The sequence below is a fragment of the Semicossyphus pulcher genome, unplaced genomic scaffold (genome assembly GCF_022749685.1).
Source record: "Semicossyphus pulcher isolate SPU_LCO1_2020_fin unplaced genomic scaffold, fSemPul1.0.p SCAF_18, whole genome shotgun sequence".
Taxonomy (NCBI): domain Eukaryota; kingdom Metazoa; phylum Chordata; class Actinopteri; order Labriformes; family Labridae; genus Semicossyphus; species Semicossyphus pulcher.
In genome coordinates, this window is record NW_027211691.1 from 20,967,874 (window position 1) to 20,984,130 (window position 16,257).

At 41.6% G+C, this 16,257-nt stretch overlaps 1 protein-coding gene across 3 annotated transcripts in view; it reads right to left on the reverse strand.

The window, feature by feature from the left end:
• Positions 1-264: 264 nt before the first annotated feature.
• myo3a (myosin IIIA) overlaps positions 265-16,257 on the reverse strand; it is a 67,547-nt gene continuing 51,554 nt past the window's right edge. For 2 of the 3 annotated variants that reach the window (XM_069667250.1, XM_069667249.1), the window contains exons 31-36: positions 15,016-16,171; positions 14,784-14,928; positions 9,818-9,909; positions 8,245-8,285; positions 2,948-3,202; positions 265-636 (exon numbers count right to left, since the gene is read on the reverse strand). In XM_069667250.1, coding sequence (XP_069523351.1) covers positions 522-636; positions 2,948-3,202; positions 8,245-8,285; positions 9,818-9,909; positions 14,784-14,928; positions 15,016-16,171 — 1,804 coding nt within the window. In that variant the 3' untranslated portion in view covers positions 265-521. The remainder of the gene's footprint in view (positions 637-2,947; positions 3,203-8,244; positions 8,286-9,817; positions 9,910-14,783; positions 14,929-15,015; positions 16,172-16,257) is intronic. The other variant, XM_069667251.1, reaches the window with a different exon arrangement.

The window sequence follows — 16,257 nt, forward strand, 5'->3', positions numbered from 1 at the left end:
TTCATGCTTAGAAAGGAGTTAAATTCAGCATATTATCTCTTCTTAAATAACTCATGTTGCCCGGGGGCAGCTGTCTAAGACAAATTTAACATCATATTTGGTGTTAGAATGAACAAAACGGAGATCAGAGCAGAGAGAAAAAGAACAGACGTGCAAAGTAATGACGTGTAAGAGTATGGCATTTTATTTACATGATCTATAGATATTTTATACAATTCTATTAGATGTTTAAATGCATATGAACAACCTCAAACGTAACCCGGATATGACGCATCAAAACGAGCAACGTCTACTTTACAACTAATATAACAAAACCTTTCATATTTCATATTTACATTTACCTTCATCCTTTTTACGCTGCATGTACATTCATCAGACTGGTGGTGACTTACAATCAATGCCGTGTGCACTTTAATTCATTAGCTAAACAGTTCCAAAGGTTTTGAGAAAGCCGGGATGAAACAAAGAGTCATAAATATACAGGTTGCGTGCCACAAGGCTGGAAAAGTTCAGTCGTGTGTTCAGAAGTGTTTGATGAGCCTCCGTCTCTGGGAGGTCTTCCTCAGTAGGTGTCTGAAGTCGTACGGATTCTCCTCCGCCTGACTCTCGGTGGAGGGCATTCTGGGAACAGAGCGCCTGTCAACACATCAGAGAACAAGAACGAGTTTAACACAAAGAAGAAAAACGGAGCGAGAGAAAGAAGATGAATAGATTTCATATTGTTTATCTTCTTCAGAAATCATTTTTCATGTGCGAGGGCTGTCGGAGGCAGCGGCCTGGCAGGACTGTAAAACAGATGAGAGCTGTGGGTGGATTCGTCACCATCTGTCCTTTGACCAACCTGAAGTAGCTGGAGCCGAGTGCACCAGCTGGGCGTACGCCTGGGTGTAAGGTTACTTCCGACTTTAAATTACGCTCTGTACACCAGTTAGACTTGAGCCCTGTTTGTGTTGCACCTGGGTATATCTTTTACGCCTAAGGATGGAGCTGGCGAAGGTTAGAAATTAAATCCTTGGTAAAAGTAACAGTCATAAAACTTCAAAGAAAAACACAGTGGCAGCGCGTCTTGTTTACAGGGCGATTAATGACGGCAATAAAACGAGAGAGGCATCTGTGATCGACAGTGAGCTGATCGAAAGGTTTCGTTTTGACAGACAAGTCCCGTTTGAATTATCTAAAGAGCTCGCCACTCAGCTACGCCATGTGGCGGACAGAAACACGGCGCTGTCCGCGCCCTTTAGGTGCTGATCGCGCTCCGATTTTATGCCAGTAGGGCCTTTCAAAACACAGAGGGAGACATGATGAATGTTCATCGGACAATGGCATGCTTGATTATTTATTTATTGCAGCGGTGATCAATTTTCTTGTTGATATCTTTAGTTTTGTGTGTGTGTGTTCAGTTTTGCTGTGAAAACATGTTTATGTTCTTCATACAACTCCGAGTTTCCTTACTTCACTATCCGTAAAATGTATTTTTCTTTTCTTTAGTTTTGTTATTCATATCTTTTGTCGATAATTTGATGGGAGACATTAGAGAGTGGAGACGTGTGTTGCTTGGCAACATTCACTGGTTTTCGAGTGTTTACGTGGATGCGTATCATAAGACCGGGCGCAGCGACGACCGGTGTCACTTAGGCTTGGTGCACTTGGTGTCGATTTGAACCAAGCAGTCGGCCGTAAGTCAGATGTAGGAGAAGATCTGAGATCACCTTTCTCTTCTTAACTTTTAGAGGAAAATTCAAGCACTTTCAAGGTACAAAAAATCTAAATATAACTATTAATGCAAGAGCAAAAATAAAAGATTACAGAATTCATACAAACCAATCAATATATATCATCGCTTTCTTTATTTGACAAGCTGTACACCTCCCTTTCTTCTGCTCCTCTCAGAAGCCATTCCTAATATTTTTCATTATCCGCCAGCGGTTATTAAAACGACAGCCTGGCATGTTGCTGAAACGCTAAAACCCACCTGTTCTTTAGGAGCAGATTAGCAGCACAGCGGTTTGCCAGCTACTTTCACGCCCTCATGAAACTGTGAAGCAGAGCCGAGCTTTGTTCGAGACTCCAGGAGACAAACAAATATGATGATTGTAAAGATGATTAGCTCGTGCTTAAAATGAAGCTTATTACAACCTTTGAAAACATAATGGTCGCATTTTCCAACTTTTCAATCCTTTGCTAACCAGCTGAAGTTCTTAACTTCACCCACAGCGGTTTGCAGGATGTACGAGGTCCTTCCCTCTCAGTCGAAGCAGCAGGGGTGTTTAATCCATCTGCTGTCTTTTATTTACAGCATCCTTTAAAATGTTATATTAATATTCTAAAATTAAAACACATTTTTCTCTTGAAGGGCAAACGTTTCCCTGTAATCTTCTGTAATGTTAACTGGATTATTATGGGGATTAATCCCAGTTTATGCTGTCATCTAAACACATTCAATACTTGTTTTTAACACAGTGTTTGCATCAGTGGCATTACTGTGTGTGCACGTGTGACTGGATCTAAACTACAGCTGTGTATTCCCGTCTTTCTGAATGAGCCGGGCTATGTCCTGACAGATAAACTAAAGTATCAGATAATTAGTGCACGCAGACATTAAAAGGACAGCTGGAGAAAAAGAAGGCCATTATTAAGCATTGATATGATTCCTGTGGTCACACCTGAGCAGTCGCTGATTAAATTCATGAGGTGTGGGTCGAAAAGAACGTCTCAAAGAGCAAGTAAGAGGAGCTTTGAGTCGAGATTATTTAGTGTTTTTGCAGAAAAAGCAAAATTAAACACTGAAACTGTGATCGTGGGAATTTCAGTGTCCTGTCCTTCTACTTTATGAGGAAGCCATTACAGATTATACTTTGTATTCTGGACATTCTGTAAGTGTTCTCTGTATCTTTAACAGAAATCAGTACTTTTAATATAATAGGGACACACAGGAAGGGGGACACACCTGTTGTCACTGGCAGGTTTGGGAGGCCCTGGTTCAGTGACGGCCCTCTCTCTGGTCTGTCTGCTGTTCGCAGCCGAAGACGTCCTCCTCTCCGTAGACCTCCTCCGGGCCATGGACCTCCTCCTCTCTCCGGCCGTCCTCGTGGCCTCGGGCGTGCTGCTGGGTGACGCGTCCTCTGTGGAGAGCGAGGGTTCGGACCTGCTGGTGGACAGTTCTTGGTAGTACTGGTCGTCTACATCCAGCAGCTTTCCTGGACTGGAGCACAGACAGAAGAGATGGATGGATGTTAGGAGGATAGAGTCTGAACTGACAGTGCTCATAATATAAAATAATACATGTGCTCCCATGTTCCCTTTAAGATGTTGAACAAGTGAGGTATCCCCTTTGTTTGTGTTGTTGTTCATTACATTTGGTTCAACACTAAGATTCCAGATAAGCAATTAAACACAAGCTGCATAACAAAGGAAGCGTAACGACTGGGTTCAATATTTACAACTCTGGTTCACAACACTCCCACAGAAAAGACTTCATTAAAAAAGATGCCCTGACCAGCACAACAGAAGAATATAATTGGACTTTTGCAGATAAAGGAGAACATACACTGATGCATTCAGCCTTTGTTTACAGAGCAGGAAACAAAGGGGCTTTATATAGACTCCTCCTACAGACGTGTACAGGCACATGAATGCGGCGAGTGCTTGATAGATCACAGGGGTGTCCTCTTGCTGATAATTAAACTGGACATAAAATATGGCAATATATCTATAGAAAAAATGATGAATGAAAATTATGACGATAAATGTTCGTCAATGACCTTCTTTCCATGATGAAGGTGAGAAACCGGACTAACTAATGTTAAAATCCATGATATTTCCCCCCTGAGCGTCTAATCTGTCAAAACACAGGCAATGCATTCCTGAAACTGGTGTGTGCAGATCCCCCTGAATCCGACCCAGCCGTACAGGTGATGATGTCCCACAGCCGCAGCTTGACCACAACATTACGGCATCCGTGAAAAACAGATGGAAAAACTTTAACGCAATGCACTGTAGTAACAGGAGACGGAGAGATGCCCTGTGGCTACAAATTAGGTGGGAAGAATCAGTGGGACAGTTCAGGCTAGATTATCCAAGGTGAGGAATCCAGATATCACACGAGTAAAAGTGTAAAGAGAGAGAAATGGTGCTTTACAGATTCAAACACCAATTTAATGATACCTATATTAGGCTAATTGAATTAGTTTAGAAATAAAAACATATTGACTAAAAGTAATGACTAAAATGTTATGACTTTTTATTGACTAAAACTAAAATGTTTTGAGTTGTCCTGGATTAAAAATATTCAGGGTAAAAATGATTCAATGTGACTAAAACTAATATGCGCATACGTCTGAAGACCAAGACTAAATCTCAAATAGCAGCCAAAATCTATACTGATGCAAAGCTCTTGTATTAAAAGTAACATTGGTTATTGATAAAACATCTGAACTGTGATACCTAAATATAGATGAACTGGATCAATACTCTCAGAACCTCAAAGTGACATTTATAAAATGCTCATGTATTTTGTAATATTTCCTGTAGGAGCCGTTTTAGATCCCGATGCTGTCTTTCTCTTTCTGCTGATCGATCCCTGCAGATTGATGTCAAGGTGAGATTTTTTACACAGATGCTGCTATATGTATACTATGGAAACAGATGTATACAGCTAAATATACATATACAACAAATAGAGCTGTTTTCGTGCCACCATAATACACGTATAACCAAAAAGGGAATTTTCAAACAAAACAATTAACTAAACCTAAACTAAACTAAACAAGTTATGTCGACATAAAAGAAACAAAACATAACGTGCACACACTTATGCCACGCACGGCTCAACAGCACTGCTTATACTGACCCTCTAATCAGCCCAAAATAGCTGCAGATGGTATGGTCGGGGAAAGTAACTCCTCTCCTAATGACAGGTAAATTATACAGTTACCCATTTTTAAACCTCTATCTTGGACACACATTTATCTATGCCCCTGAACCACACTGACCCTGAACAAAACCTACCAAAACAGATAACAACACATAAACAATTTAAGATACATATATAGAACACCCTGTTTGCAGCTCTGTGACGATGAGTTATCCAGCAGATACAAGTTGGATATAAAAAGTCTACCAAGTCTGATCAGTACGAGAGTTATCGCAACCCATAATGCAATATCTATTCCTTCAGATTATCAGTTTTTGCAGATGCATGGTTTTCACTTGAGAGGAGGGTTTGAAAATTGTAGTTGGGGAAGTAACTTAAGTGGAAGGTACAAGTATCTCCAATCTGCACTTGAATACTTAGAGCCATTCAACCTCTGTATAGAGGAATGGTGCAAAAAACAGGATCATTATTCAGCCGACATTCTGCAACCATCTGCCCGCCAGACTGAGCAAACTGAACCCTCTCTGACCTCCATGAAAACAGAAGAGAGACAAACAGAATTTCCACATGTAGATCAATAAGTTTCACACATTATTAACATACAGTGCAGACCACTATTGGAAATCAGTGTCTTCATGTCTACGGTGCTGCAACACCAGGAGAGTCAGCACCGTCCTGTGAACTGTGACGATCTAACACGGTGATGGAGTTTGAGGCCTGACCCGACCTCATAACCGCAGACACACAATCATCCAGCTGATGAGTCCTGATGAATGTGTTGTTCTCAGGCTGAAGTGAGGATTTACCCTTGATTGTAATTATCTCGCTGTTCTCTGGGACACCGGCTGAATTATGTGATACACAGCAGTGAGGGAGGAAGGCCTCGGTGACATTGAGCTTTTTACACACAGATCTGGATCAATACTGAAAACAAGTAAAATAGGAGTTAGATAAAACGTGAAGGATAAAATTGGTTGTTATTAAAGAGGAGGTGTTATGCTGTGTCACATTTTAAGACATATATGTTACAATGTTGGATGTGCAGAGGAAATGTGGGTGAAGTTTCAAATATGTAGGTAAAAGTATGTTGGAGTAATCCCCAGGCTTCTCAGCTCAGTCTGCAGGCTGCTGTGAACGCCAGGTTTCACACAGTTCTTTCTACACGCTGCACTTTGTGACGTCACAAAGTGCAACCTCAGCAGGCTTCAGAGAGCTGGCCAATCAGAAGAAAGCTGGCTTGTAGGGGCGGGGTTTCTTAAAGGGACAGGGAGTCGTTTTCAGGCAGAGGCTGTATGAGGGCCTGCACAGAGCAGAGTTTTTTTTACCTGTAAATTATGCTAAGCTACTCCACAGGTATCACAGAGTGAAATATGAAGCTTGAAATGAGCAGAATAAGTTACATTAAAAGGTTCTGACAATAACAAGCTATTTTAATTATATCATTTATACAGAGAAATATCTTAAGTGGCTCTTAGATAAATCATCCTTATGACTTCAGTGCCCCCCTGCCTTTTCCTCCAGTGCCCAATTTGAACTTTTGTCGTTTTGAGTGAAATGTCTCAACAACTAGAGGGTGGATTGCCATGCAATATGGTTTTTGCACTCTCTAGTTACAGAGTGCTTCAGGTTTAAGGATTTTTTTCTAGGCCAAACTAGATGTTAGCATGATTTAACCACTGGATTACTGCAAAAAATATCCTCTGTGCCAAACAAACCCTGTCATACTTGCACATAACAGTGGGCACATTTTATTCAGCAAGAAAATCTTTACAAATGAACAACAGAAGTAAATAGCTTACATGAGGCTATAAGGGAACTGTGCTATATTTAGATTTAATGCCACCACCTTTAAGCCTTGTACGTATTCAGCATGATGACAGGAAATGACCCAGGCAACCTCTGTTGTCCCATTTAGCCACTTAGCAACCACCCTTTAAAAGAAACTTAAAAGCATCTTAAGTAAATAGTGGTGTATTCTATGTCCTAGAAATTAACATGAAAATCACCTAAGCTTGTGGTAACTACAGATCTTATATCTGGCTTAGCTGAAAACACATTCTGACCTGATCTGTACTTGTGCTTTAAAGCTAATGATAGCATGCGAACTCCAAACGTATATCTAAACCTACCTGCTAAATACCGACTGAATATCTGAATGTTAGCACTGCCATTGTGAGCCTGTTAGCATACTGCCCTTAGCATTAGCTCAAAGCACAGCTGTGCGTGACGAGCCGCTGTATGGCTGAAAGAATATGAGCTTTCATAGTTTTGTAATCTTCAGTTGCTCTTTAGTTTCCTCTCAGGCTTTTGTTTGGCCCCTGATTGCTGAACCAGGTTCAGTTTGGGGCTGGCTCATGTCTGGTTCACTGCTCATCTGAACTGGCTTGTTTCTCCCTCTGTGTTTATTTTCAGCAAACTGCTGTTGCTGCTACTGAAAAGATAAGACATCACTCTCCCTGGTAGAGAGGAAAGAAATGTCCACACAAATTCAATCAAGGGTTGGAGATGGCGACATGAAGGATCTTATGAGAGTTTTAATCACCGTTACGTCTCATAGGTCATTGCATTAATTACATCAATAAAATAAAGATATTTGTGGTTCTCTGTCACTGTTTCTGTTTGATTCTTCCTCCCAATTCTTACCTTTTATGTTTTTTTTCTCCCATTTCCTGACATCACCTTTGTCTCCTCTTCAGTTTTACCACCCACACGCTCTCATCTCCCATCCTCCTCGGCTGTCAGCTTCAGCCAGAGATGCCATCTCTCCCGCTGACCTTCTCATCCTTAATGATGCATGTAAACTGCTCCTGTCCATCGCTGGCTTTATTTATCTGCTAACAAATTATTACCCTTGATGTTTAGCGCTGTGTTGCACAGTGCGAGTGTGTGTGTGTCATCAGACTGCTGTGATAAAGTACCATGGCCCCTTCTTGTTCAGCCAGGGCCTATCAGACGATCTTCACCCCCTCACTCTGGGCGGTACGCTCACCTTGTGACCTGCACTATACATACATATGCATGACTGTACACATCCGCACACACTTTTCTAGTAGCTTATTTTAGAAAGATCTAACCTGCAGGTAGATTCAGATTTGTACCTTACTTAAACCAAACATTTCTGATGCCGAACATTAAACTTCACTGAGTGCATTTAGCGAACATAACCACTGTGAAAGATGAGGCTAATTAATTTCACTGAGGATGTGTGTAATCCTGCAGATCATTAAGTTTGCACCCAGACACTGTCCTTATGTCGGCGCTGGGCTACAGTCATTGCTCCGGAGCACCAAGCCAGCAGGCAGCAGGCCAACCTCTTAAAACAGCAGTGATAGGTTGTTAAAGTTAGCTTGAAATAAGAAACGGCCACTTACTCCTCTTTCCTGGGCTTTCGTTTATCGTCCTGGACAGACCTCTGCGTGGAGAGAGACAGAGAACAGATTATTACATGTCAATCAAACTCTCCTAATCTCTGTGTTCAGGTGAAGTAAAAGAAAGTGGTTTTAAAGCAGTGGTTCCCAACTCTGTAGTTGGCTGTAACCTTTGACCCCTTAACAATCAGATACATCAGTACTTCGGTTTATGACCAAATACCTGCACATCATTTGATCACAGCTGTACTTTTTTAATCATGCTAACATGAGAAAGTACAGTGGTAAACTTGTTCCACCAGCATATTAATATCATCACTGTGAGCATGTTAGCATGCTAGTTAGACTAGCGCAAAGCACTGCTGTGCAGAAGTAAAGCTGAAGATGTTGCTGTAGGGACTTGGCTTGGGAACCGGAGGGTGGCCGGTTCAAGTCCCAGCACAGACCAAGCGTGGAATTGGGGCTGGTCACTGGAGGCTCCTTTCTTGGGCACCGTCGAGGTGTCACTGAATCCCCCAACTGCTCAGGGCGCTTGTTCATGTGCAGCCACTCACTCTGACATCTCCTCATTAATGCATGTCCATAGGGTCCTGTTTATTTCAGGCCTTTGTGTGTGCGTGCCGCATGTTTGTAAACACAGAGTGAAAAAAAATTAATTTCCCATCAGGGATTAATAAAGTATGTCTTGCAACTTCTTGTTGCTGAAATTCAATTCATGAAATAAGAGCTTTTGGAAAACAGACAAAGGAAGTTAAATTAATATAATAGTGTAGAAAAAGACACGATTTTGATTTTGTGTTGCAGTTAAAGCTCCTGTGAGGAACTTTCAGTTTGTGTCGATTGTGGCGCCCCCTGTGGACAAAGCCGTACCTCTTATCTCTTTGGTGGTTTTCCCCTGTGCGTGTCTAAGTGGTGGTTTTTAACAAAAGATCTCACCCTGCTTTCTTTAACAGTCACATGTATCACTCACTCTAAATTTTTGCTCTGGAAAATGTAAACAAAGGCAGCGTGCAGTTAATCGCTTCGTCTGACACCTACCCCCCACCAGCAGTTTCAGGAATTATAAATAACTATAGAGACTGAACATAACTATATTCTGCTGTTGCATGTCTGGCCTTATTTATTGGTTTATTTATCATTGGTTTGATACATTACACTGCATCGACAGCTGACAGGATTGAAAACAAAGCCTGTGTCAAAAAGAGTTACTTTGTGCTGAGCTGTTGTGTGATTAAATTACCAAACATAACAAATAATTACTTTGGAGAAAAACACATTATAAAGAAGAGGCCTGCCTTTAGTACAAAAACCAAACTGCTGAAGAAAATTGTTATTTATCAAATGTACCAAAGAAACTCTGGAACAGGCTTTTCTAGAGAACTTTGTAATGGGTTTATATTTCTTGCCTTTGAAACATTTGTCGTTAAGAGCACAACAGAATGGAAAAATTGCCAATCAATAGTACACAGTGAAAGTCAATATCTGGGGAAGTAGTTACAGCGTCCCGTGGCAGCTGACAGAAAGGCTTTGTTGTAGTAAGTGTCTGAAATCGTTCTCCATCTTTTTCATGACTCACATGGATTAAGTTGTAGTAGGTGGAGTCCTCTGGTGTGTTGAGGGTCTTTGGCTGCTGGGTCCTGCGGGGGGTCCGCGACAGCCGCTTGTCAGCTGAAAAGAAACAAAAACTGTTAAAGCTAGTGTATTTGTTGCACTGAAAGGAAAGTGTAGCGCTAAGTTAGACTTATTTCCATTTTAAGAAAATAGAACAACAAAAGGTGCATATATACCCCTTTCCCCACTTAGTTTTAGCGTGTTGACGCAGGTTTTTTAGACCCTGGAAGACCCACTTATAAATGCCGATTGTCCCTTTTCCCATTGCCAGTGAAGTATACTCCTTTCGGTCTCTTTTCTGCTGCGTCACCGTCTGACGTCACACAAAAGTGGTTAGGTCTTTATTGTATCTATGACTCAGTCTGTTTATCAAACTCGGCAGTGACTAATTTGGAACAATGTTCGTGTGCTGCTTGGACGGAGACGGGCAGAATTTGTAGCTGAGATGAAAGGAGTCGCAGAAGTAACAGATGGAGCATAGCATCGCGCCGGAAAGGGGGCGGAGATTAGCGTGTTGACACGGGTTTTGGGTTCCCATCACAGCCGATCGGAGCAGAGGCGATAATTACCCGGGTCTATTGCCGATTGTAACCGATGGGGGGGTGCTTAACTCAGTGGGTAGAGCAGGCGCCCCATGAACAGAGGCTACCGATGGCAGGCTTGACTCCTGGTCTGTGACCACTTGCTGCATCATCCCCCACTCTCTACTCCTCACATTTCCTGTCTATCTTCAGCTGCCCTGTCTTATAAAGGCCAAAGTCATAACATAATCTTAAAAACAGAAAAGAGGCTTATTTGAGGTTATGTATTAATTTCAATATATTAGTTTTTGGGGTTGTTGTGTGTCTTTTGTTAGACTGAAAACATTGAAAGGAGAGAGATAGGGATTAGCATGCAACAAATGTCCCAGGCTAAACTCCAACTGGGGATGCTGGGATAAATGGAAGTACTTTAAACTCCACCAGTGGACCCCAAGGGCTCTCTCTTCCTCTTAAAGTGGTCTCTCACAGAAAAGCAGCACAGCATCTTTTTGCCTTTCAAGCTTTTAGACAAAAACAGAATCTCTTTCTTGGTTTTCTTGAACTACTCTAAGATAAATTATTCTTAGTGCTTTGTTCTGTCTGTCCTGCTTTACGTTTAAGTGAAACCTTTGACTTAAAAACACGATGAGAGGTTTCTTACTGTTATAGGATTTAGATAGGGCTACGATCTGGTGCAATTAATCCATATGGTTGGTTTGATCACTGGAGAGACTGTCAGTGCGATATGACTCCATGCTGACCTTTGCCTCTGTGTGCTCATTGAACTGCTCTCCATACATGCTGCAGTTTAACCCTAAGGCCTTTAGCCAGTGAGAATTTTCCAGCAGGGATTATGTGAAACAACCTCTGACACACACAAAGTGACCTATAACTTTGTAATGACACATGTTCGATTCCCTGCACTGTATCGAACACAAAGACATCTGTGTGTTTGTGTCCAGCTGGGCCTTCATGCAGAACTTCTTTCATACTGTAGTGCATGTGTTGCAATCTATCATATCTGTCATGCCTGATATCCTGCTACAATGTTCCTCCTTGGCCACATGATATGGCAATTATGAACACATTACAATGACCTTTGCTTGTTGCTCATTATTAATCACTGTTCATGCAAGGGGAAAACACGCAGGAAAAAAAACAATCCATCATATGCAGAAGCTCGCAGGTACAGGAGGTGAAAAGTTTGTAATATTATTGAACAACTTCATCTAAAGGTCATTCTGTATCGCTCAAACAAGTAAAGCCAATTTCACGCAGCCTCTGATTAATTCCTGCCATAATTGTTGGAAACGCTCGCTCACAAAACCAGATTAACATTTGATGACCTTTCCCATGAAGAGCAATGTGACCGGCGTTGCACTGCTTTCATTGTGTGTCACAAACGATTCTGATTATGTCACTGAAATTTACGAGGACAGCTTAGTTCTGTCAGTGGAGAAATGAGCTAGTGGAGCTGAAAAGCAGAGTTTTGCAGGGAGTTGTAGTAGCCGTTGGAAATAACACAGATAATTCATTCTGCTTCACCTCAGGCGACGGGCTGTGCTAAAGAAAAGCTAGTAAAGGTCAAACATGCCACATTAAAGGATCACTGTACTATCTGAAAGCTAAACTCGTGGAGTAATGTGAGTACAAGTTTGGTTAAAATGTCACTTTTAGGTGTCGAGTTGACGTCAAAACTAAATCTGATAGAAGTACACCCAAAGACCGCCATGTAAGACCATTTTACTTAAAGAAACAGTTCCCCTTAAAAAAACTTACTCCAAAATCAAAACCACTCTCATGTTTGTGCAGTAAATATAAAGCTAGAGCCAGCAGCCAGTTAGCTTAGCTTTAAGACTAGAAGAAGTAGAAGTAGAAGAAGTGGAAGTCAAAGAAGAAGTCGAAGTAGTAGAACAAATAGTAGAAGAAGAAGAAGAAGAAGAAGCAGGAGTAGAAGAAGTGGAAGTTGAAGAAGAAGAAGTAGAAGTAGTTATAAAAGTAGAAGATGTAGTAGAAGTAGAAGAAGTTGTAGAACAATTAGAAGAAGAAGTAGAAGTATAAGAAATAGTAATACAAGTAGAAGAAGAAGAAGGAGAACAAGTAATAAAAGTATAAGAAGTAGTAATAAAGAGGAAAATAAGTAGTGATAATAGTAGAAGAAGAAGAAGTAGTAAAATAAGTAGAAGAAGTAGTAATAAAAGTAGAAGAAGAAGAGAAAGAAGAAGAAGAAGTAGTAATAAAAGTAGAAGAAGAAGAAGAAGTAGTAATAAAAGTAGATGAAGAAGAAGAAGAAGTCATAACAAAAGTAGTAGTAATGGAAGGAGAAGAAGAAAAAGAAGTAGTAAAAGAAGTAGAAGAAGAAGTAGTAATAAAAGTAGAAGAAGAAGAGAAAGAAGAAGAACAAGAAGAAGGAGGAGGAGGAGGAGAACACAAACAGGACCCTATGGACATGCATTAATGGAGAGATGTCAGAGTGAGGGGGACATGCACCCCGAGCAGTTGGGGGATTTGGTGCCTGTACTCAAGGACACCTCGACAGCGCCCAGGAGAGGAACTGACCAACCCCATTGAACATTGTATTTTACCCATTATATATATAAGCTGTGGAAAGGTCCAATATAAATGTCGGGGTTAAAGACACTGTTCTTCCAATGTTGAATCCAATGACTAGCAGAATAATCATGACGCCAGCAGAGGAAAGGTAATCATTCTTATTATTACATATTTATTACATTATTTCTGCCCATGACAACTGTGACATTTTAGCTGCCTGCTCGTTTTTCGCAGAGCAGTGAACTTTCAATTTGCTGCCCCCCTCCCCTTTCGCTCCCAACCCTGAAAGCAATTACACCTATCACACGTGGAAATCAAATTTTATTTCTGATGACACATTGGGAAGAGAAGCGCTTCCTGTTTTGGCACTTGACTTTCGCAGGTTTCCTGATCTAATCACGCCCCACGAGAGAGAAAAGAGAGCTGTGTGCGTCGATAACATCGCTGTCTTCTGTGAGACGACGGTAATAAAACCTTTTTTTATATACAGAAAAAAGAACAGCATGGAAATAGCTGACACAAGCCCACACACCTTCATAAAACTGATCAAGAAGTAAATCCTGCACAAAATCCTGGATATTTATAGTTACGGTGTGACTAAATCTTTTTTTAGTGTTGACAGTAGCAGACCTGCCAACCCTAAAACAAAAATGAGTAGTAACCTGTGTGCAGGCTGACATTTTTTAGTTTCTGTTGCAGTAGGGGTGCACGATATTGGAAAAAACATACATTGCGATGTCTTTGTGTTAAAAATACAGGATATTACACCAGATAAATGCAGCGTGTTTTTATGTCCATAAAAACCACACGCCGTGTGTGCTGCAAGCGTAGCCGCTAATAGTAAACACTCCCCGTCACCTCCGCTCTGTGAGCTGTCTGTTTATGTTGCTACAGAGTTAACCAGCACCGGGGACGAGATGCCGCTGTTAACAGTTAACTCTCCCATATAAGCAGTGGTGGACACATTTTCATGACTTGAGTCAAAGTATAGATACTCAAATAATACTCCAATACAAGTGAAAGTTGCTCAGTCAAATTATTACTTGAGTTAAAGTACTGGAGTACTTGCTTTTAAAAATACTAAAGTATTCAAACTACTTTCTCAAAACGTGATCTGAGTGACGTTTTCTGCGTTTGCTCTACGTTCAACCATGGAGACGCGCGAGGTACAGGTACGGCAACACCACTCAGACAAACCACACGCAGAACTACACAAACACAGTTTTCTGGATTTTAGAAAAGAAAAGGAAATTCATCCGCTGACTTCGGAGCAAAAGTAACGACAACATTGATAGACATGTAGTGGAGTCAAATGCTATATTTGTCTTTCAAATGCAGTGGAGTAAAAGTCATAAGTTTCCCCCAAAAATAATACTCGTACATACTAGTACAGAACCTCAAAAAAGGTACTTAAGTACGGTACTCGAGTAGTTTGTATAAGCCTCGGAGCCTCAATCATCCCCTCGACGTTATCTGTGACGGCAGCACCTCCGTTAAGTGAGGTGGCTCGCCATCTGTCGAATGTGACAATCTTTTATATTATTCCACATCAATACATCATAATGTCAGAATGCGTGGTGACTACGCAAAATACATAAAAGGTTGGCAGTAGCACTCAGATATATTTGGCTAAATTTGCCTGAACTTAAATGCAGTGATGGATGGATAGACTTAAAGAAAAGATACATTTTCTCATAAGACAATCAGCCTTTTTTAAAACTATCTGATGGTTCAGAGCTTCAGAAACAGAAGACAAAATGCACAATAACCTCGGGTCAATCCGGGCCAACGTTGTACTTTATATTTACTGCTTTATAATCTGTTTTTCCACAGAGCAAATCTTGATTATTATCTTACTTGATTGGTGATTCTGGGGAGCAAAGCCATTGACTGCTTGTCCTCTCACAAACATGCCGTTGTTGTCTGGGTTTGATTGATGTGCCTCGATGATCTCATTCAACTTCTGCTGCAGGGCTGCAAAGTCCTGAGACGCCTTTGTGATCTGTTGAAGAGATTAGACAAACAGATATATATGAGTGGGGAGAAAGGATGAGTTGTGGATGTGACTGGGTAGAAAATAAAATATTACTTCTTTGGAGAAGCTCTCGAGTTGAGCAGCTTCTTTCTTTGCAGATTGCTGGTTGGCCTTCAGGTTCTTCCTGTCCTTGTACCCTCTGAAGTTACTCTGGATCTTCACCGCGGCCTGCTCTTCCTCTACTCTTTCTCTCTCAGCATCCGTCTCGTCTTTCCGCTCTATCACCACGTCAGAAACATCCAGGACGTCCTCCGTTGCCTCCTCTGCTATGTCATAATCAGCTTCTTCCGTTGCTTTCTTTCTAGCTTCTCGCTCTGCTTTCATCTTTTTCCGCTGTCGGTGGCCTCTGAAGTTACTCTGGAGGACGGTCGCAGCTTTTTCCTCCTCCAGTCCGGATTCTGGCACTGGTTTTTCTGGCTCCTTCTTCCTCTTCTTTGGGATCTTTCCTTCTTCCTCAAGTCGTTTGCGCTCCTTGTGGCCTCTGAAGTTGCTCTGAAGCACCACGGCCGCTTTGGTTTCGTCTTGGTCGTCCGACTTGACATCACTTGGAGGAACAGCTGCTCTTTCAGGACTTTTTGCTTTCTGATTCTTAGCCGGGATCTTGCCCTCTTCCTGCAGCCTCTTCCTCTCTTTGTGCCCTCTGAAGTTACTCTGCAGAACAGTGGCAGCCTTTGTTTCTTCTTCTACGTTGGTCGCCTCTTCTTTCCCGTTCTCCAACCTCTTGTTCTCCTCCTGCTCCTCTTGCCAAACATCTGCTGCCACTGCGTCTTCAATCACTGCATCATCCTCTACTTCAGTGTGTTCATCATCTTCTGGCACTTGTGTGTGATCGCTGTCGAAATCCTCCTCTGCTTCATACGTACTTTCTTCATCCTCGTCGTTCTCCTCTGGTTTATCGGCAGTCTTTTCCTCTTCTTGTTCTTTGCTGGTAGCCTCTTTTGCTTCTTCTTCCTGTTGTTCCACTACTGCACTCTGTTCTAACTCTAACTCAGCCCCAGCTCTTGTCTTATTCCTCTCCTTAAACTTTTTTCTCTCTTTGTAGCCCCTGAAGTTGCTCTGCAGAACCACGGCAGCCTTAGTTTCCTCTTCCTCGTTGTTTACTTCACTGATGGAAGCGGGGGGATTTTCTTGCTCGGGGTTCTCTGGTGCAGAGGTCGCTTCCTCTTTTTCTTTAAGGGCCTTCTCTGCTTGCTCTTTCTCTTTGGCTTCCCTGCAGACAAAATGTGTTCATCTATGTTAGAAAACAACAAACTGTCTTTTTCTTCAGTGTCACATTGCTTAAATTTCCTCTCTTAC